At 41.8% G+C, this 15,722-nt stretch overlaps 1 protein-coding gene across 2 annotated transcripts in view; it reads right to left on the bottom strand.

Moving 5' to 3' along the window:
- Window positions 1-15,001, bottom strand: part of ZFR (zinc finger RNA binding protein) — a 91,243-nt gene extending 76,242 nt beyond the window's left edge. For both annotated transcript variants that reach the window (XR_010156931.1, XM_016953476.4), the window contains exons 1-2: window positions 13,905-15,001; window positions 13,512-13,611 (exon numbers count right to left, since the gene is read on the bottom strand). Coding sequence is in view for 1 of the 2 variants with exons in the window: in XM_016953476.4 (XP_016808965.1) it covers window positions 13,512-13,611; window positions 13,905-13,941 (137 nt within the window). In the remaining variant the exon portion in view is untranslated. The remainder of the gene's footprint in view (window positions 1-13,511; window positions 13,612-13,904) is intronic.
- Window positions 15,002-15,722: the final 721 nt, after the last annotated feature.

The following is a 15,722-nucleotide window of genomic DNA, read 5'->3' as shown; positions in this document are numbered from 1 at the left end:
ATGAGCAGCCAGAGGGAAAAAACTGCCTACAGAGATTAAGTGATGACTACTCAAGGAGGTAGAATCAAAGATATTTTAAGATGAAGAAAAAAAAACCAAAAAAATCTCAGGCTGATTGTGGTGCCTCACACCTGTAATCCCAGCACTTTGGGAGGCTATTGCAGGCAGATCTCTTGAGTCCAGGAGTTTGAGACCAGCCTGGGCATCACAGTGAAACTCTGTCTCTACTAAAAAATACAAAAATTAGCTAGGCATGGTGGCGTGCCTGTAATCCTAGCTACTCAGGGGGCTGAGGTGGGAGGACTGCTTGAGCCCGGGAGGTTGAAGCTGCAGTGAGCTGAAATTGCACCACTGCACTCCAGCCTGGGCAACACAGTGAGACCCTGTCTCAAAAAACGAAAGCAAGAGGGAAAACCTGTTTTTTAGACCCACGCTAATGGAAATTCTCAAAGATTTACTTTAGAAAGAATAAAAATGATCTCAGAATGAATGAATGTTGAGCAAAAAGAGTGGTAAATATGAAGGTAAACTTAAATAATCATTGACCATATAAAACAAGTAATTGTGTCCAACAGTAATTGGTCACGGGGTTAAAAAAATCTGAGCTATCATATAACAAGAACACAAAATCAGGAGGACTGATCAAGTTTAAAATATTTTAAGTCTATTGGTTAGGGGAATAAAACTAATGACTAACTTTAGACTAAGTGAAATATTCATGTTACATTTCTAGAGGAACCACTACCAGGTGGAAACAGAATATTGTATTTCTGCAGTTATAAAGAATGAAGTGGGAAAAATCTAAAGAAAACATAGACAGCTTCTGTTATTCACATTAAATGTGCTTTTCGTACCTTAGAAAACATACTGTGTGTGTGCATGTTTCAATTTTGGGTAAAACAGCAAAGTAGTTGATAGATACAACATTTCTTTCTCTTTCATGGCACATGAAACACAATCTGACCTTCCCTTTAGTCCAAGTTTAATGCTCAACAGTGTTGGACTTTTCTAGGACAAATTGTGGCATTTTATGTATCTACGAAACTACTGACATTTAAATGTCTTTAAATTAGGTATAACATTGAAAAAAAAAAAAAAAGACAAACTTCCTCACAGAATCACCCCAAAGACAAAGCAACTTTATTCTTTTTGTTTTGTTTTTGTTTTTTAACCCAACAGGGTTTACTGTTTCCCAGTAAGTGCAGTGGCAAGATCATGGCTCACTGCAGACTAGACTCAGATGATCTTCCCACCTCAGCCTCCCGAGTAGTAGCTGGGACTACGCATGTGTGCCAGCATGCCCAGCTATTTTTTTTTTTTTTTTTTTTTGGACACAGGGTCTCACTTTGTCACCCAGGCTGGAGTGCAGTGGTATAAACGTGGCTCACTGCAGCCTCAACCTCCCAGGTTCAAGCGATCCACCCACCTCAGCCTCCTGAGTAGCTGGGACCACAGAAACCTGCCACCAAACCCGGGTAATTGTTTGCAGAGATGCTGGTCTCGCTATGTTGAGCTGGGGATGTTGAGGGTACAGTGAACTTTGATTGCGCCACTACAAGTTTGTGCATCAAAGTTGAACAGTTAGTTGTATTTAGAGAACACAGTCCATATACCTTTCAGGGCAATATGGAATAAAAAATTGGGTTTACTATAATGTAGGTAATAGCTCACTAAATGTGAGGTGATGGCCCATTGTGGTTTTGATTTGCATTTCTATGGTAGTCAGTGATGTTGAGCGTCTTTTCATATGCTTTTTGGCCATTTGTATGTCATTTTTGGTAAAGTTTCTATTTAAGTCTTCTGCCAATTTTTAAATTGGATTATTTGACTTTTGTTGAGTTTTAAGAGTTCTTTATATATAGCTGGTCTCAAACTCCTGAGGTCAAGTAATCCTCTCCCCTCAGCCTCCCAAAGTGTTGGGATTACAGGTGTGAGCCACAGCACCTGGCTATTCCTTATTCTTGATGTTGTAATGTCATGCTCCCATTATCTTTGCAATGTTATTATAATAATAATTTTATTACCATAGATTTTAGAAGAAATTTAAATTTAGGTTCCATTTCTTCTTTTTATTTTTTTCACTCTGTCACCCAGGAAGGAGTGCAGTGGTGCAATCACAGCTCACTGCACCCTCAACATCCCCAGCTCACGTGATCCTCCTACCTCAGTCTTCTAAGTAGCTGGGACCACAGGTGTACTCCACCATGCCTGGCTAATTGTTTTTTTTTTTTTTTTTAAACAGAGATGAGGTCTTGCTATGCTACCCAGGCTGGTCTCAAACTCAGCTTCAAGTGATCCTCCCGCTTCAGCCTCCCAAAGTGCTGGGATTATAGACATGAACCACTGTGCCCTGCCGCTTGATTTCTTCTTAAACACTAGAATAAGACAGCTTATCCTACAATTCCTACCAACTCACTAGAATGGTGTAGACCACAGGGGAGCAAGGTGGTTAAATGTCGTATGAAAATTGTTAATTTTCTTGTAATCTTTAACTCACCAGGAAAGACAGCTATCACCATTTCCCATCTGCGTCCACTGGATCTTTTAAATTATTTTAATTTTAGTCATTTAACAAATAATTTCCATTAAAATAAGGGATAACGAAAAAGAACGATTAGAAACTTCTATAAATAAGAATTACAGTAGTTAAAAAATTATAGTAAACCCGAATTTTTATTCCATATTGCCCTGACTTCAAAGGTATATGGACCATGTTCTCTAAACACAGCTAACTGCTCAATTTTGATGCACAAACTTGGAACATGCCCACCTCACAAATGCTGACTCCAGATTTGAAATATATCTCTAACAAGTTCTATCTGGTTCATCATTACTTCTGGTTCTTCTTCCTGCACTTGCAGGGTCAAAATACAATCCATAAAAATTTTTTCTGAAACGTCTGATGGCTCCTATTTTGTTAAAGAGATGGCCATCTTCTTTACTCCCTACCTGCAAAACATTTTCAATTTTAGATTTGGAATGTTTAATCTAATAACTCATTTCTACACCAACTACTTTTTTCCAATCACTTTTATATAAAGCATCTGTTTTCAGCATTTGTCCACTAATGAACCATATCAAGTATATTTTAGTGCATAAACTTCACAAAAGATGAAAGAATTCACCAGGCACGGTGGCTCAGGCCTGTAATCCCTGCACTTTGGGAGGCCAAGGCAGGCGGATCGCTTGAATCCAGGAGCTTGAGACCAACCTGGGCAACATGGCAAAAACCCCATCTCTACAAAAATAAGCTGGGCACGGTGGCACATGCCTGTAGTCCCACTTAGGAGGCTGAGGAGGGAGGATCACCTGTGCCTGGGAGGCAGAGGTTTGCAGTGAGCCAAGATTGTGCCACTGCACTCCAGCGTGGGCTAGAGTTCGAGACCCTTGCCTCAAAACAACAACAAAAAGGTGAAAGAATTCTGCCAAGTATCTGCTTAGCAAAATAGGATGTTCTGGTTCTCCTCACAGAATATTATAAAACGAAGTCCCTTCTAGTGAATGACTAACTGAATGAGAATGGCATATTTCCTTTTTAATCCTTAGAAATGTATTATGTATTGATTCTTGAGTTTGAAAAATTCATGTAGGACATTATCAGCTGAAGACTTGTAGCCTGAGATTTTCTGCTTATACAATTTCAACATTATCATTGGTCTAGAGCGGTGCTTTTTGCATTCATCTTATGATATATCTGATAATCGGGAAACATTTTCCTGTGTCAACTTTCTTCTCCTTTGCTGGTATGGGCAGAGAATGAACAATTTTGCATTCTCAACTGTGTTGAAGGAAAACTAAAAGCCAACTATGAAGTTAGTGTCTCTACTTTCTTTTCTAGCTTTTTGAAAGAAGATATGATACTTGGGCAATGCAATATCATCCAGTTATTTCACTACTGTACCACCCTTGTAGGTGATTCCAACATTCTTCCATTTTCCAATTATATTAGTCTTTAACATAGTTGGGAATACGTGATAGAGGAAATAATTCACAGAATGATAAAACAACAAAATGTTTAAGATCCCATGATATAAATCTTGCTAGATAGGATGAATTTTATTCCATTTTGAAAAATAAGGGAAATGTTTTCTTTGCTCTTTGGAAGGCCTCTAAGAAATAAAAGTCATGGAATGTCAATCCTTGTAACTAGAACTACTCAAAAAAGAAACTCACTATTGGTTGGGTACAATAAACTCTGAAGGATACCATAAATTAATTAAAATGAAGTACTCTGTAACTTTTTCTTTCTTTCTTTTTTAAAGACAGGGTTTCACTCTGTCACCCAGGCTGGAGTGCAGTGGCTCGATCAAGGCTCACTGCAGCCTTGACCTCCCCAGGCTCCGGTGATCCTCCCACCTCAGCCTCTCGAGGAGCAGGGACCACAGGTGTATACCATGATGGGGGGTTAATTTTTGTAGAGGCAAGTGGATTGCTTGAGGTCAGGCTGGTGACCTCAATTCCTGGGCTCAAGGAATCCACCCACATCAGCCTCCCAAAATGCTGGGATTACAGGCATGAACCACAACACCCGACCTCTGTAACTTTTTATACTCACGAAAAATAAATCCTTCATCATTTCTCAAATGTATTAACACTTCTTCAAGGAAAGGTATGAATATTCACACTGAGTGAGATGGGAAAAAAGCTAACCTTCTGTCAATTCAGTTTTTACTGTCAAGCTTTTACAAGCTTACTACGAATATTTTCGGAAGTGTGTGAATTTCGTAAATGTGGGTGAAGCATTACAGACTTCTAAATATAAAACTAGGATAACCAGATATTCTGATAGTAACTTAAACAGAAGAGTGTTATGATTAAATTTACATTTCATAGAGACCATTATGCTTATAGTATAAAACGGTTTGGGAATGGGCAGGATTGGGGAAGTAAGAGAAGCTGTAAAGCCACTTTCATAAATCACAGCACTCTTTGCTCTCATCTACATGGTTATTGTTTAAACAGTTTTATTGTTTTTCCCATCAAAAAGGGTCATATTTCTTCAAGCCTATTTTCAAAGACATGCCTTGCCCATTTAATGCTGACTACCATACTAGTAGTGTATTTTATACTATAGCTTTTCCCAGAAATATGAATTCAAAAAATTTATTTTCATTTGATTGATTTCAACCACAGTGCTTCCCAATACTTTAAGCCCATGTGACCTCTGGAGCTCTTAAGTATCTATGTGAACACTAGACTACAAACTTATTTTAAGCAAAATTTTATGCTATTTTTTTCTGTAGCTCCAAGTGATCAGATTCTAGTTTCCTTACAAAGGCTACTCATTAAAATTACACCAGTAATTTGATAACTGTACTAAATCCCTAATCCAGCAACTCTAAAGCTGACGACCTTGCTATCATCTTTTGGTTTTCATGACCCTAAATTCTCCTGGCTCTCTGTTCACACAGTATTTATTTCTTTCCCTGGTCCTACCTTAAAGTTGGTAACCACAGTTGTATTCTTTTTTTTTTTTTTTTTTTGAGATGGAGTCTCGCTCTGTCGCCCAGGCTGGAGTGCAGTGGCGCGATCTCGGCTCACTGCAAGCTCCGCCTCCTGGGTTCACACCATTCTCCTGCCTCGGCCTCCCGAGTAGCTGGGACTACAGGCGCCCACCACCACGCCCGGCTGATTTTTTTTTTTATTTTTAGTAGAGACGTGGTTTCACCGTGTTAGCCAGGATGGTCTCGATCTCCTGACCTTGTGATCCGCCCGCCTCAGCCTCCCAAAGTGCTGGTAATACAGGCGTGAGCCACCGTGCCTGGCCCCATAGTTGTATTCTTTATTTTTCTATAAATAATTTAAAACATGTCTACTGAATGCTTGATATATGCCAGGCAGTGTACTTTCTCTAGTTTCATCCATATTCACCAGCCACCTACTGAATAATGGCTAACATTGATAGAGATATAATATATGCCAGATACTGTTCTGAACACTTCACAAATAATGTTTTCTTTTCTTCATTTTATTAATAATACAGAGTCTCACTTTGCTGTTCACGCTAGTCTCAAAATCCTGGGATTAAAATCCTCCCGCCTAGGCCTACCAAAGTGCTAGGGTTACAGGTGTGAGTCACTGCCAGGTCCACTTTACAAATAATAGTGAATCCTCAAAACAACACAATGGAGAATGTAAAAACCTCCTGGGATATTGATAATGTTCTGTTTTTGTTTTTAATTTAAGTGCAAGTTACACAGGTACACTCGGTTTATGACATTTCATTGAACTATTCTCTTACATGTGCAGTTTTCCTATGAGGCAAAGAAAATATTATCTTCAATTTATAGATAAAAAAACGAACAAGAAACTGTTTGCCCAAGGTCACATGGCAGGTAATAGGAGGAGCCAGATTCAGCTCAGGTAGTCTGACTTCAGAGCCAACCCAGTCTCTATTATATCATGCAATCCAGATATTTGTCTTGGCTCAATACTTTTCCTTTGTCTAAAATGACCTTCCCTTGATTTTCAGAATGAAAGAACACGAAGTCTACCTCAAACTCCATAGTCAAAATCCTCCAATTTCCCATTTTAGTATTTCATTAAAACTTAATTATAATGGCATAGTTACTTGTAGACTCATCTGTCTCCACCCTCATGCCCCAGAAGTGTAAACTCCCTGAAAGCAGGGACTATACATATTGTAGATGCTCATAAAATATTAAATAAGTGAATTATTCCCTACAAATGCACTTTAATATAAAGTGTATACAAGACTAATATTCAAATAAAACCAAAAAAACCCAAAGTTTATTTCATTCATTTTATCTCTGTATGAATAAAAGCTGTACTGTACATGGCTTTCATGAAATACTAAGAAACGCTATACTCAGAACAATCACTCTAATCCTGTATTCTGACAGAGTGGTGTCATGGACAATTAATAGTCAAGCACCTTTAATAAGTAGACTAAAGATCCATCCAAATAATACTAACATACTTCATCAATTACAACATTTATAAGCCTGAATGGTCTTCTGATTAACCTGATGATCTATGTCTCTGAGTAAAAATGTAGCTGATTATTTTTTAAACAAATACATCTATTTAAACAGACATATATTAGATATATACTCTAATCCAACTGCTTATATAAGCATGTCTATCTCTGGGATCTCTATTTTAACTCAATAATCTGTCTATCCCTGTACCAATACCACATTTTTCTATTAATAATATTTTGGTATCTGATATTACAAGTCCTTCCTTATCATTTCTGCAAGACTTTCATGATATTTTTAGCTGAACACTCTCCTCACTATATACATTAAAATCCCTTTATCAAGTTATACCAAAAATCCTATGAGATTTTTATTGGAGTAATGCTAAATATATATAGGAGATAATAATTTGATGGCATTGGTTTTTCACTCATGAACACAGTCCATCTTTGTCATCTTTTATGACTTTTTTATCCTATTGTATTTTCTCTTCAAAGTGTCTTGAATACTTCATTTGTTTTATTCCTGCTTACTTAATAGATTTGGTGGCTATACATAAACAGGACTTATTTGAAATTTAATAATCTAATTCAATATTGATGAAACAAGAATGCTACTGATTTTATCTGATTTTTTTTTTTTTTTTTTTTTGAGATGGAGTTTCACTCTTGTCGCCCAGGCTGGAGTGCAATGGCGCGATCTTGGCTCACCGCAACCTCCACCTCCTGGATTCAAGCTATTCTCCTGCCTCAGCCTCCCGAGTAGCTGGGATTACAGGCATGCACCACCACGCCTGGCTAATTTTGTAGTATTAGTAGAGACAGGGTTTCCCCATGTTGGTCAGGCTGGTCTCGAATTCCCAACCTCAAGTGATCTGCCCACCTCGGCCTCCCAAAGTGCAGGGATTACAGGCATGAGCCACCGCTCCTGGCCTTTGCCTGATCATAGATCCAGAAAACTTGCTGTACTCTTATTAGTTCTCATATTCTTGCCTGACAAGCATAATAATCATGTTACCTGTAAATAGAAACTTTCCTTCTTTCTCTATTAGTAATGAGGACTCCAAATGTTTTAAAACATTTTACTGTGAGATTATGAAACTCTCTATATAAATATATGATAGATATTAACCAAGGAATCCTTCTAAAACCCTTATAATATTATTACTTAAATCTCTGCAGGAAACAGCATTGATAGGAATGCCTATTGATAATCAGGCACTAGGCTAGAAAATTTTATATTTAAACTTCACCTCAAGGCAAGTCAGGTGAGGAAACCAAGTCTTAGAGAAGTTGATACTTGGCCAGGGTGCCTGAAGGGATGGAGCTGGGATTCAAACTCTATATAGTTCCAAAGTTATGTCCTTTTGTTCACAGTGTACTATAAGGCAGTTTACAAAAGCATACTCAAGCAGATACCTATTCTATACAGGGATATTCTGGCTCACCCTACTCTATTAAGACTAATAGCCATTATACCATCAGTGTAATAGCAACAATCCTTTTGGAATGAAAATTATCTTATTTCAAGCTTATCCATGCAGTGTACATCCTAAGGTCTCTGATTCAACAATGGAAGGATTGATGTTATTAGTCGTTGCAATATTTCTTTTTTTTGTAAAGCCAGTAAATTTCCATCACCAAGGTTGGTTTCAAAAACCTGTTCACCTGGTTTTTTTACTTTCTCAGTGTTTAATCCTTTTCTACCTTACTAGTGTTACCTTTATTCTTTCCTGAATTCAAGACACAATATTCTTAATAACACTACTTTCAAATAAAAAGTAAAAAAGAGAAAGGAAAAAAGGAAAACTCATTAGCTTATCAGCCTATCCAAGCTACTGTTACCCTACCCGAGTTACCTCATCCTTTAGGAATGGAAGTCTCTAAGACATCTCAAAATCATTAGATGAGATGCCTTCTTTTGACTGGCAGATGCTTAAGGTACAGCAACAGTCAAAATCCACTTACTGCTATGGCCAAGGTTTTTCTAAAGTATAAATAAAGAAAAAGTGGCTGTTTACAACTCTCGACGAGGCTGGGCATAGTGGCTCACACCTGTAATCCCAGCACCTTGGAAGCCCATTGCAGGAGGATCACTTGAGCTCAGGGGTTCAAGGCTGCAGTGAGCTATGATCACCACTACACTGCAGCCTGGGTGAGAGAGCGAGACCATGTCTTAAAAAAAAAAAAAAGCCTCAAAGAAATGGTTATGTCTCATTAATTGTGGGATATAATGGGATTATTTTATAACGTTTATTACATATGCTTTTATAAATGTATATGCCAAGAATTCTCCTCAAAAACTGAAGAATTCCTATCAGAACTTCTCTATCTTTGACAATGAAGAAGTTTAAAAAAATGATTTTTGATCCTATGAAACTATTAGGAAGTTTTTTCTACTGAGAATTACCTTTCCTCATATTCTTTGCTATCCTAAAGTCCTTAGAACTGTCATAATAGTTCTCTCCGCAAGATTTATTTAAAAATAAAACTAGATTTATGTAAGTGCATTTCCTCAAACAAAAAAGGTACTCTACTCTTAACAGGTTATCTACCTAACCAAGTTCCCTTTTGGCCATGAAGCCATCCTTACATTTTCACCATGTCTGAAATCTGCTTTCTCCTGTGCACCCTCAAATTAACATGCTATCAGAAACGTACACATGTAAACACATACAAACGAATACTTAACTGGCATTATTTACTTGACTTAAAAAAATGCAAAACAAGGTTGGGCGCGGTGGCTCATGCCTGTAATCCCAGCACTTTTGGAGGCTGAGGCGGGCGGAGGACCTGAGTTCGGAAGTTTGAGACCAGCCTGGCCAACATGGTGAAACTCGTCTGTACTAAAAATACAAAAACTAGCCAGGCGTGGTGGCACACGCCTGTAATCCCAGCTACTCAGGAGGCTGAGGCAGGAGAATCACTTGAACCCGAGAGGCAGAGGTTGCAGTGAGCCAAGATCGTGCCATTGCACTCCAGCCTGGGTGACAGAAGGAGACTCTGTCTCAAAAACAAAAAAAAAACAAAAAATACAAAACAGGAAAAAAAAAAATTCCATAGTTTATGGGACTTAGAACACAAGACTGAGAAACGCTTACCACAAAATTGTCTAATATGCATGAACACAAATGAAAAACGTGGTAACTAATCTACAAGTTACTAGTAGCCATACTTGACAAATTCATTATTACAGATCTTTACATCTTAAAGAATCTGATCTTTAGTGTGCCATTATGAATCTCAAATATTAACAAGCTAAAAAGTCTAAATCTAAAATAAATTTAATCAAATATCTTACAGAGCTGTAATCAAGAAAACTAAGAGCTGGAATTACTTTTATTGTATTTTATTTTGAGACGGAGTCTGTCTCTGTCGCCCAGCCAGAGTGTAATGGCACGATCTTGGCTCACTGCAACCTCCACCTCCCCGGTTCAAGCGATTCTCCTGCCTCAGCCTCCAGAGTAGCTGGGATTACAGGTGCCCGCCACCATGCCCAGCTAACTTTTGTATTTTTAGTAGTAGAGACCGGGTTTCGCCATGTTGGTCAGGCTGATCTCATACCCCTGACCTCAGGTGATCCACCCGCCTTAGCCTCCCAATGTGCTGGGATTACAGGCGTGAGCCACCACGCCTGGCCTCTGGAATTACATTTAGGTGTAGGATGTTTACTTTATCTGTATTCAATGATAGGTGAAGCAATTCAATCACATCATTTACACATAAATACAGTCATCCCTCCATATAAGCAGGGGATTGGTTCCAGGACCGCTACGTATACAAAAATCCATACATAAAGTCCCACAGTAGGCCCTGTGGAACCTGCGAATACAAAAAGTTGGCCCTCCATGAATACTCTATTTTCTATCCAAATTTGATTGGAAAAAAAAAAAAAACTGCATATGTTTTCAGGCGTGAACTGTACTTAAGATTTTCCTGAGTTTGAGATCTTCAAATTTGAAAAAATATTAGTAAAGTAGACCTTGGTCTTCCATCTCTAAAATTTCCATTATAATTATTTCCAGCCAGGAAGAAAAATTAGCATCACCACCACACTTTTTGCATGTGCTTTTGTTATTAATGTTATTCATTCATCTTCCTTGCCAAAATTCCCAGTATTATTGGGCCTGATTTCTTGCCATTAAATGCAAACACTTTTCATGTACTATGTTTATATACAAGGCCTTATGTACAAGAGTGCCTAAGTTTTAGCAATATAAGTAATGTCAAAAGACTAGTCTTTTCTCATCAGATGTACACTTAATCAACTTAGTAACCTGGATTGTTGTTACAGTTTAAACTTTTGAGTTTCAAAGCCAAAAAAAAAATTATTAGAAACAGAAATTCTGTCACAGTTCCCTATACTGGGATAAAACAATCACATAAATATTTTATCAAAAAATTATTAATTATCTTTAAATCAGCATTTCCTTTCTTCATTTCTATCTGTAGGTCTGCATTTAGGAAAAACATTTCAGAAGTGCCACAAAGAACCCACCACTTTACAGTAAATAAAGTTAGTAATTCAACAAATCTTATCACTCAGCCCATATGAGAAAAACAGAAAAAACCTGAGTAAAACAAGTAAAATTGTAATGGTTAAACACAATCTTTTCTAGACGGAATACTAGTAATTGCCAGCAGATTTATGGCACAGATGCTGATTAGCTATCTCTTCTGAGAAAAAGATGGTTTTTTCCTCTCCTTGAAAATTATTAGCCCTACTAAAATCTCAGAATTCACTATATAATTAATCCACGTAACCAAAAACCACTTGTACCCCAAAAAGCTGTTGAATTTTTTAAAAGTCCTAAAAAGTTTTATCAAAGTAGCTGAAACTTTTTTTGTTGTCTAATTATCAAAAATTATAAGCAAACGATTTGCTAATACTTGAAATGCCCCAAGATTTTGCTGTAATAATTTGTCATCTCAGTGCTTTTTCTGGAATGCAGGCCTCATGAAAAAACACTTGTAAAATGCCACATGGCATTCAACAATTAGTAAAATCTAGTTTCACCAATATGATGCACATTTATACATTTTGACATCTCTTAATGGAGTCTTAAGCAGTGTCTTAACTGGCAGCATTTTTTTTTAGTGCTACCTACAATAATGGTACCTTTTACAACAAATGGCATCTTAGGATGCCATGGAATACAGTAACCTGGTTTCTCAAAACCACAAGTTTCAGCCCAAAAAGATAGTTTGCCCAGCATCTCATTTTACAGATGATGAGCATGAAAACCCAACTATATGATGTTCCCAACGTCATAAAATCAGGAGCAAAAGAGGCCAGGTGTGGTGGCTCATGCCCGTAATCCTAGCACTCTGGGAGGCCGAGGCAGGACTTGAGCCCAGGAGTTCGAGATCAGCCTGGGCAACATAGGTCCTTTCTCTGTAAGAAAAATTATTTATTCAAAAAAAAAAAATCAAGAGCAAAAGAGACTGAACTCGGGTCTTCTGGCTCCCAATGATGCCCTTTCCATTAAACACCGTGCCTCCTGAAGTAAATCAAATGAAAAAAACTGCCTGGGTTTAACCAACATCTAACATACATAAAAAGCATATCACGCAGGAGCCGTGTGCGCTTATGGCCTGAATCAAAAGTCTCAGATTGACTCAAAAGTAACAATTTAACAATCCACTGTTGTGTTTGTCTTTGGTAACATGTATAATGAACTACAGACTTCAGAAATGAGAGCTTCCCTTAAAGTAGGGATTTCATCCGGTGCATTACAATGACTCAGTACAATCTCACTTGCATCTTCTTCCCTCCTCACCATTCCCCGCAGGGGAAAGACCCCCGCAAGGAGAATGACAGGCCCACCTGGGGCCTAAACTCCATAGCTCAAACAAGGCTGGGCACTCATTTATCAGCACTAGAAACTTCGCACATCTTTTCCAGTCTAAGAACTACACAATTTACAGGTGGTTGGTATGTGAACCTCTCTCCTTGCAGGAAAAACTAAAGGAACCCGATGAACACAGTGACACCCGCAGTTTGTCAGCAGGACTCGCTAGCGATGGAGCGTCTGGGGAAGAAGCCCCACGGCGGAGGAAAAGGTACCCGAGACAACGACACGTTATCTGGGCTCCGGGGGTTGAAGCACCAGGCGACGACGCAGAGAGGCGTCGCAGGAGAAGCCAGTGGACCTGCGACACGGCACTCCCCGTGAGGTCCCTTCAGCCACCCTCTCCATCCCCCAAGTGGGAAGAAGATGGGAGGTGGGGGCTGGACGCGCGGACGCGGGGACTGGGGGGCCTGCCGGGCGGCGGTGGCGGCTCCGCTCGGCGGCCGCAGGAGGCCATTTTAGTTAAGGGGCCGCTGAAGGGCCCTGAGGCCTCCACGTCCCTACACCTCCGCCGTCTCTACCTCCCCCCTACTGGGGGCCGCTCCCCGCCGCGGGCCGGGCAAGGCGGGGCGGGAGAGGCCGCGGGGCTGGGCCGGGCCAGGCCTGCAGCGGGCCGGGGCTCTGGGATGGCTGGGGGCGGGCGCGGGGGCGTCGCATCGACAGGATCGGGGCCGAGGGGAGAGCAAGGGGCGAACAGGGAGAAGGCAGGATGCCGTTACCTATATTGGGCCGCAGCCGCCGCCGCCGCCGCCCCGCTGTGGGTGAATCCAAAGTAGTTGCCGGTCGCCATTTTGGCATCTTCCCCCAGCCGGCTGGGCACTGCGGCGGGCACGAAGAGTCGGGTCCCATGGCGGGACAAGAGACACAGAGGAGCCGAGACGCCGAGGGAGGGCAGGGAGAGAAAGAGAGAGGCGCCGTGAGAGCAGCCCTGGCGGGGCCCAGGCCGCGGCCGCGCCGCCTCCCCCTCCCGCCTCGCACTCCCTCACTCACTCGCACGCCCGGGTGGCGGCCGCCGCCTCCTCCCCGGAGCCTGCCCCAACCCCCGCGGCTCCCCGCTGCCCGGGGCCAGGGAGGGGGCCGGGCAGAGGCCTCGCGGGCCACATTAGACTCACCATAGGTGAAAGAAACTACAGGGCATATGGGAATCATGGGCTCGGGCTGCTGCTGCTGAACTCTGAACTCTCACCCGCTGCCTCCCTCCTCTGCCCCGCTCCTCCTCAGCGGAGAACAGACCGCCGCCTCCGACCGCACTGCGCAGGCGCGCCTGTGCTCGGCATCCTGGGAGCTGTAGTCCCCGCCGTCTTCGCGGCTCCCCCGGGCGCGTGCTGGGGCCTCGGCGGTGCGGGCGCGGGGAAGCCCGCGGGGGAAGAGGGGCCTGGCCTTCTCCGAAGTGGTGGTGACGCCGCGCGGCCGCGGGGCGACGGGGGCGTGTGCCAGAAGCGCCTCGCCTGTCCTCTGGGGAGTCGGGGAGCGTGACCAGAGAGAGTGACGTCTGTTCGCCTTTTTCTTTGCTTTCCACTGGTTTCCTTCACTTTTGCATGTGCATTTATTCCCTGCCTCCCTGTCTTCCTCGCTCATTAATTTTTCATTGGAATTCGAGCTGGGCAATTTAGGATTTTTCCTTATTTCCTGCTTTCCCGCAGCTTTTCCCCAACCTCTGAAGTGCGGAGGGAGGGAGAAGGAGAGGAGAGAAATAGAAAAAGGATGGAAAGTGCTTTTCTGTTGGACTAAAAGCACACCCTAAACATCCCTCCCGGACATACCTCTTGCTATACCCTTTCCTCGACCTGCACCCACTCCCTGAGCCATCCGGCGTATATCGGTCACCCAGCAGGGTGTCAGGCAGTGTTGTAGGTGCTGGAGATACAGCAGGGAACAAAACAAAGTCCCTGTTCCCGTGGAGTTTACGTTCTAGGAGCGGGTATATGTCAGACAACAGCCAGTAGCCAAAACACAGAAATTCTGTCTGATGGTGACTGGAGCTTCAAGCATAAATAAAGCAGAGTAAGGAAAATAAGGGTAAGGGAGGTGCTATTTCATGTAGAGTGTGGTTAGGGAGACCACTTGAAGGAAGGAAGGACAGGCCTGGGAGATGCCTGAAGGAAGAGCAGCAAGTGGAAGGGTCCAGATGAAGGAATGAATGTTCAAGAGCAAGAAGATCAGTCTGGCTGGAGTCAAGTGAGAGGGAGACCAGATCACGTGCCAGATCTTTAGTGGTAAGGACAGAACAGTACTTGCCCCCATGTAAGCATTTCCTCTTTCCCTCTGTTTCCTCGCTTTCTTCCCTTTAGTTTCTCAGTTCGTTTTCAACCATTCTCTTTCCTCTTCCAGTCCCTCTTCTGATGGTCTAGTTTCTCTGGCCTTATGTTTCGTGTCTTCCATCAAGTACATATGTACTGCCTGCATTTCACCTCTTCCTTACCTTCTCCATGCCCATCCCCCAGACTCCCTGCTCCTCATCTCTCCTCATTGTTGGATATGAACATTAAAAGGAAATGCTGGCCGGGCGCCGTGGCTCACGCCTGTAATCCCAACACTTTGGGCGGCCGAGTCGGGTGGATCACGAGGTGAGGTCAGTGGCCAACATGGTGAAACCCCGTCTCAAAAAAAAAAAAAAAAAAAAAAAAAAAAAAAAAAAAAAAAAAAAGCCGGGCGTGGTGGCGGGCGCCTGTAGTCCCAGCTACTCTCAGAAGGCTGAGGCAGGAGAATCGCTTGAACCCTGGAAGCAGAGGTTGCAGTGAGCCAAGATCGCGCCCCTGGACTCCAGCCTGAGCGACAGAGCGAGACTCCGTCTTAAAAAAAAAAAAAAAGGAAAGGAAAAAAAGAAATGCAAAGGGTGAATCAGAACCCACCCATGAAATTCAGGGCTTTGTCCTACTTTCTTGTGCCAGAGCAGAAACAATGCCTCAATTCTTTTTTGTGCCAACCTT

The sequence above is a fragment of the Pan troglodytes genome, chromosome 4 (genome assembly GCF_028858775.2).
Source record: "Pan troglodytes isolate AG18354 chromosome 4, NHGRI_mPanTro3-v2.0_pri, whole genome shotgun sequence".
Taxonomy (NCBI): Eukaryota; Metazoa; Chordata; class Mammalia; order Primates; family Hominidae; genus Pan; species Pan troglodytes.
The sequence above is the reverse complement of the archived record's forward strand: the minus strand, read 5'-3'. Positions and strand labels throughout refer to the sequence as shown.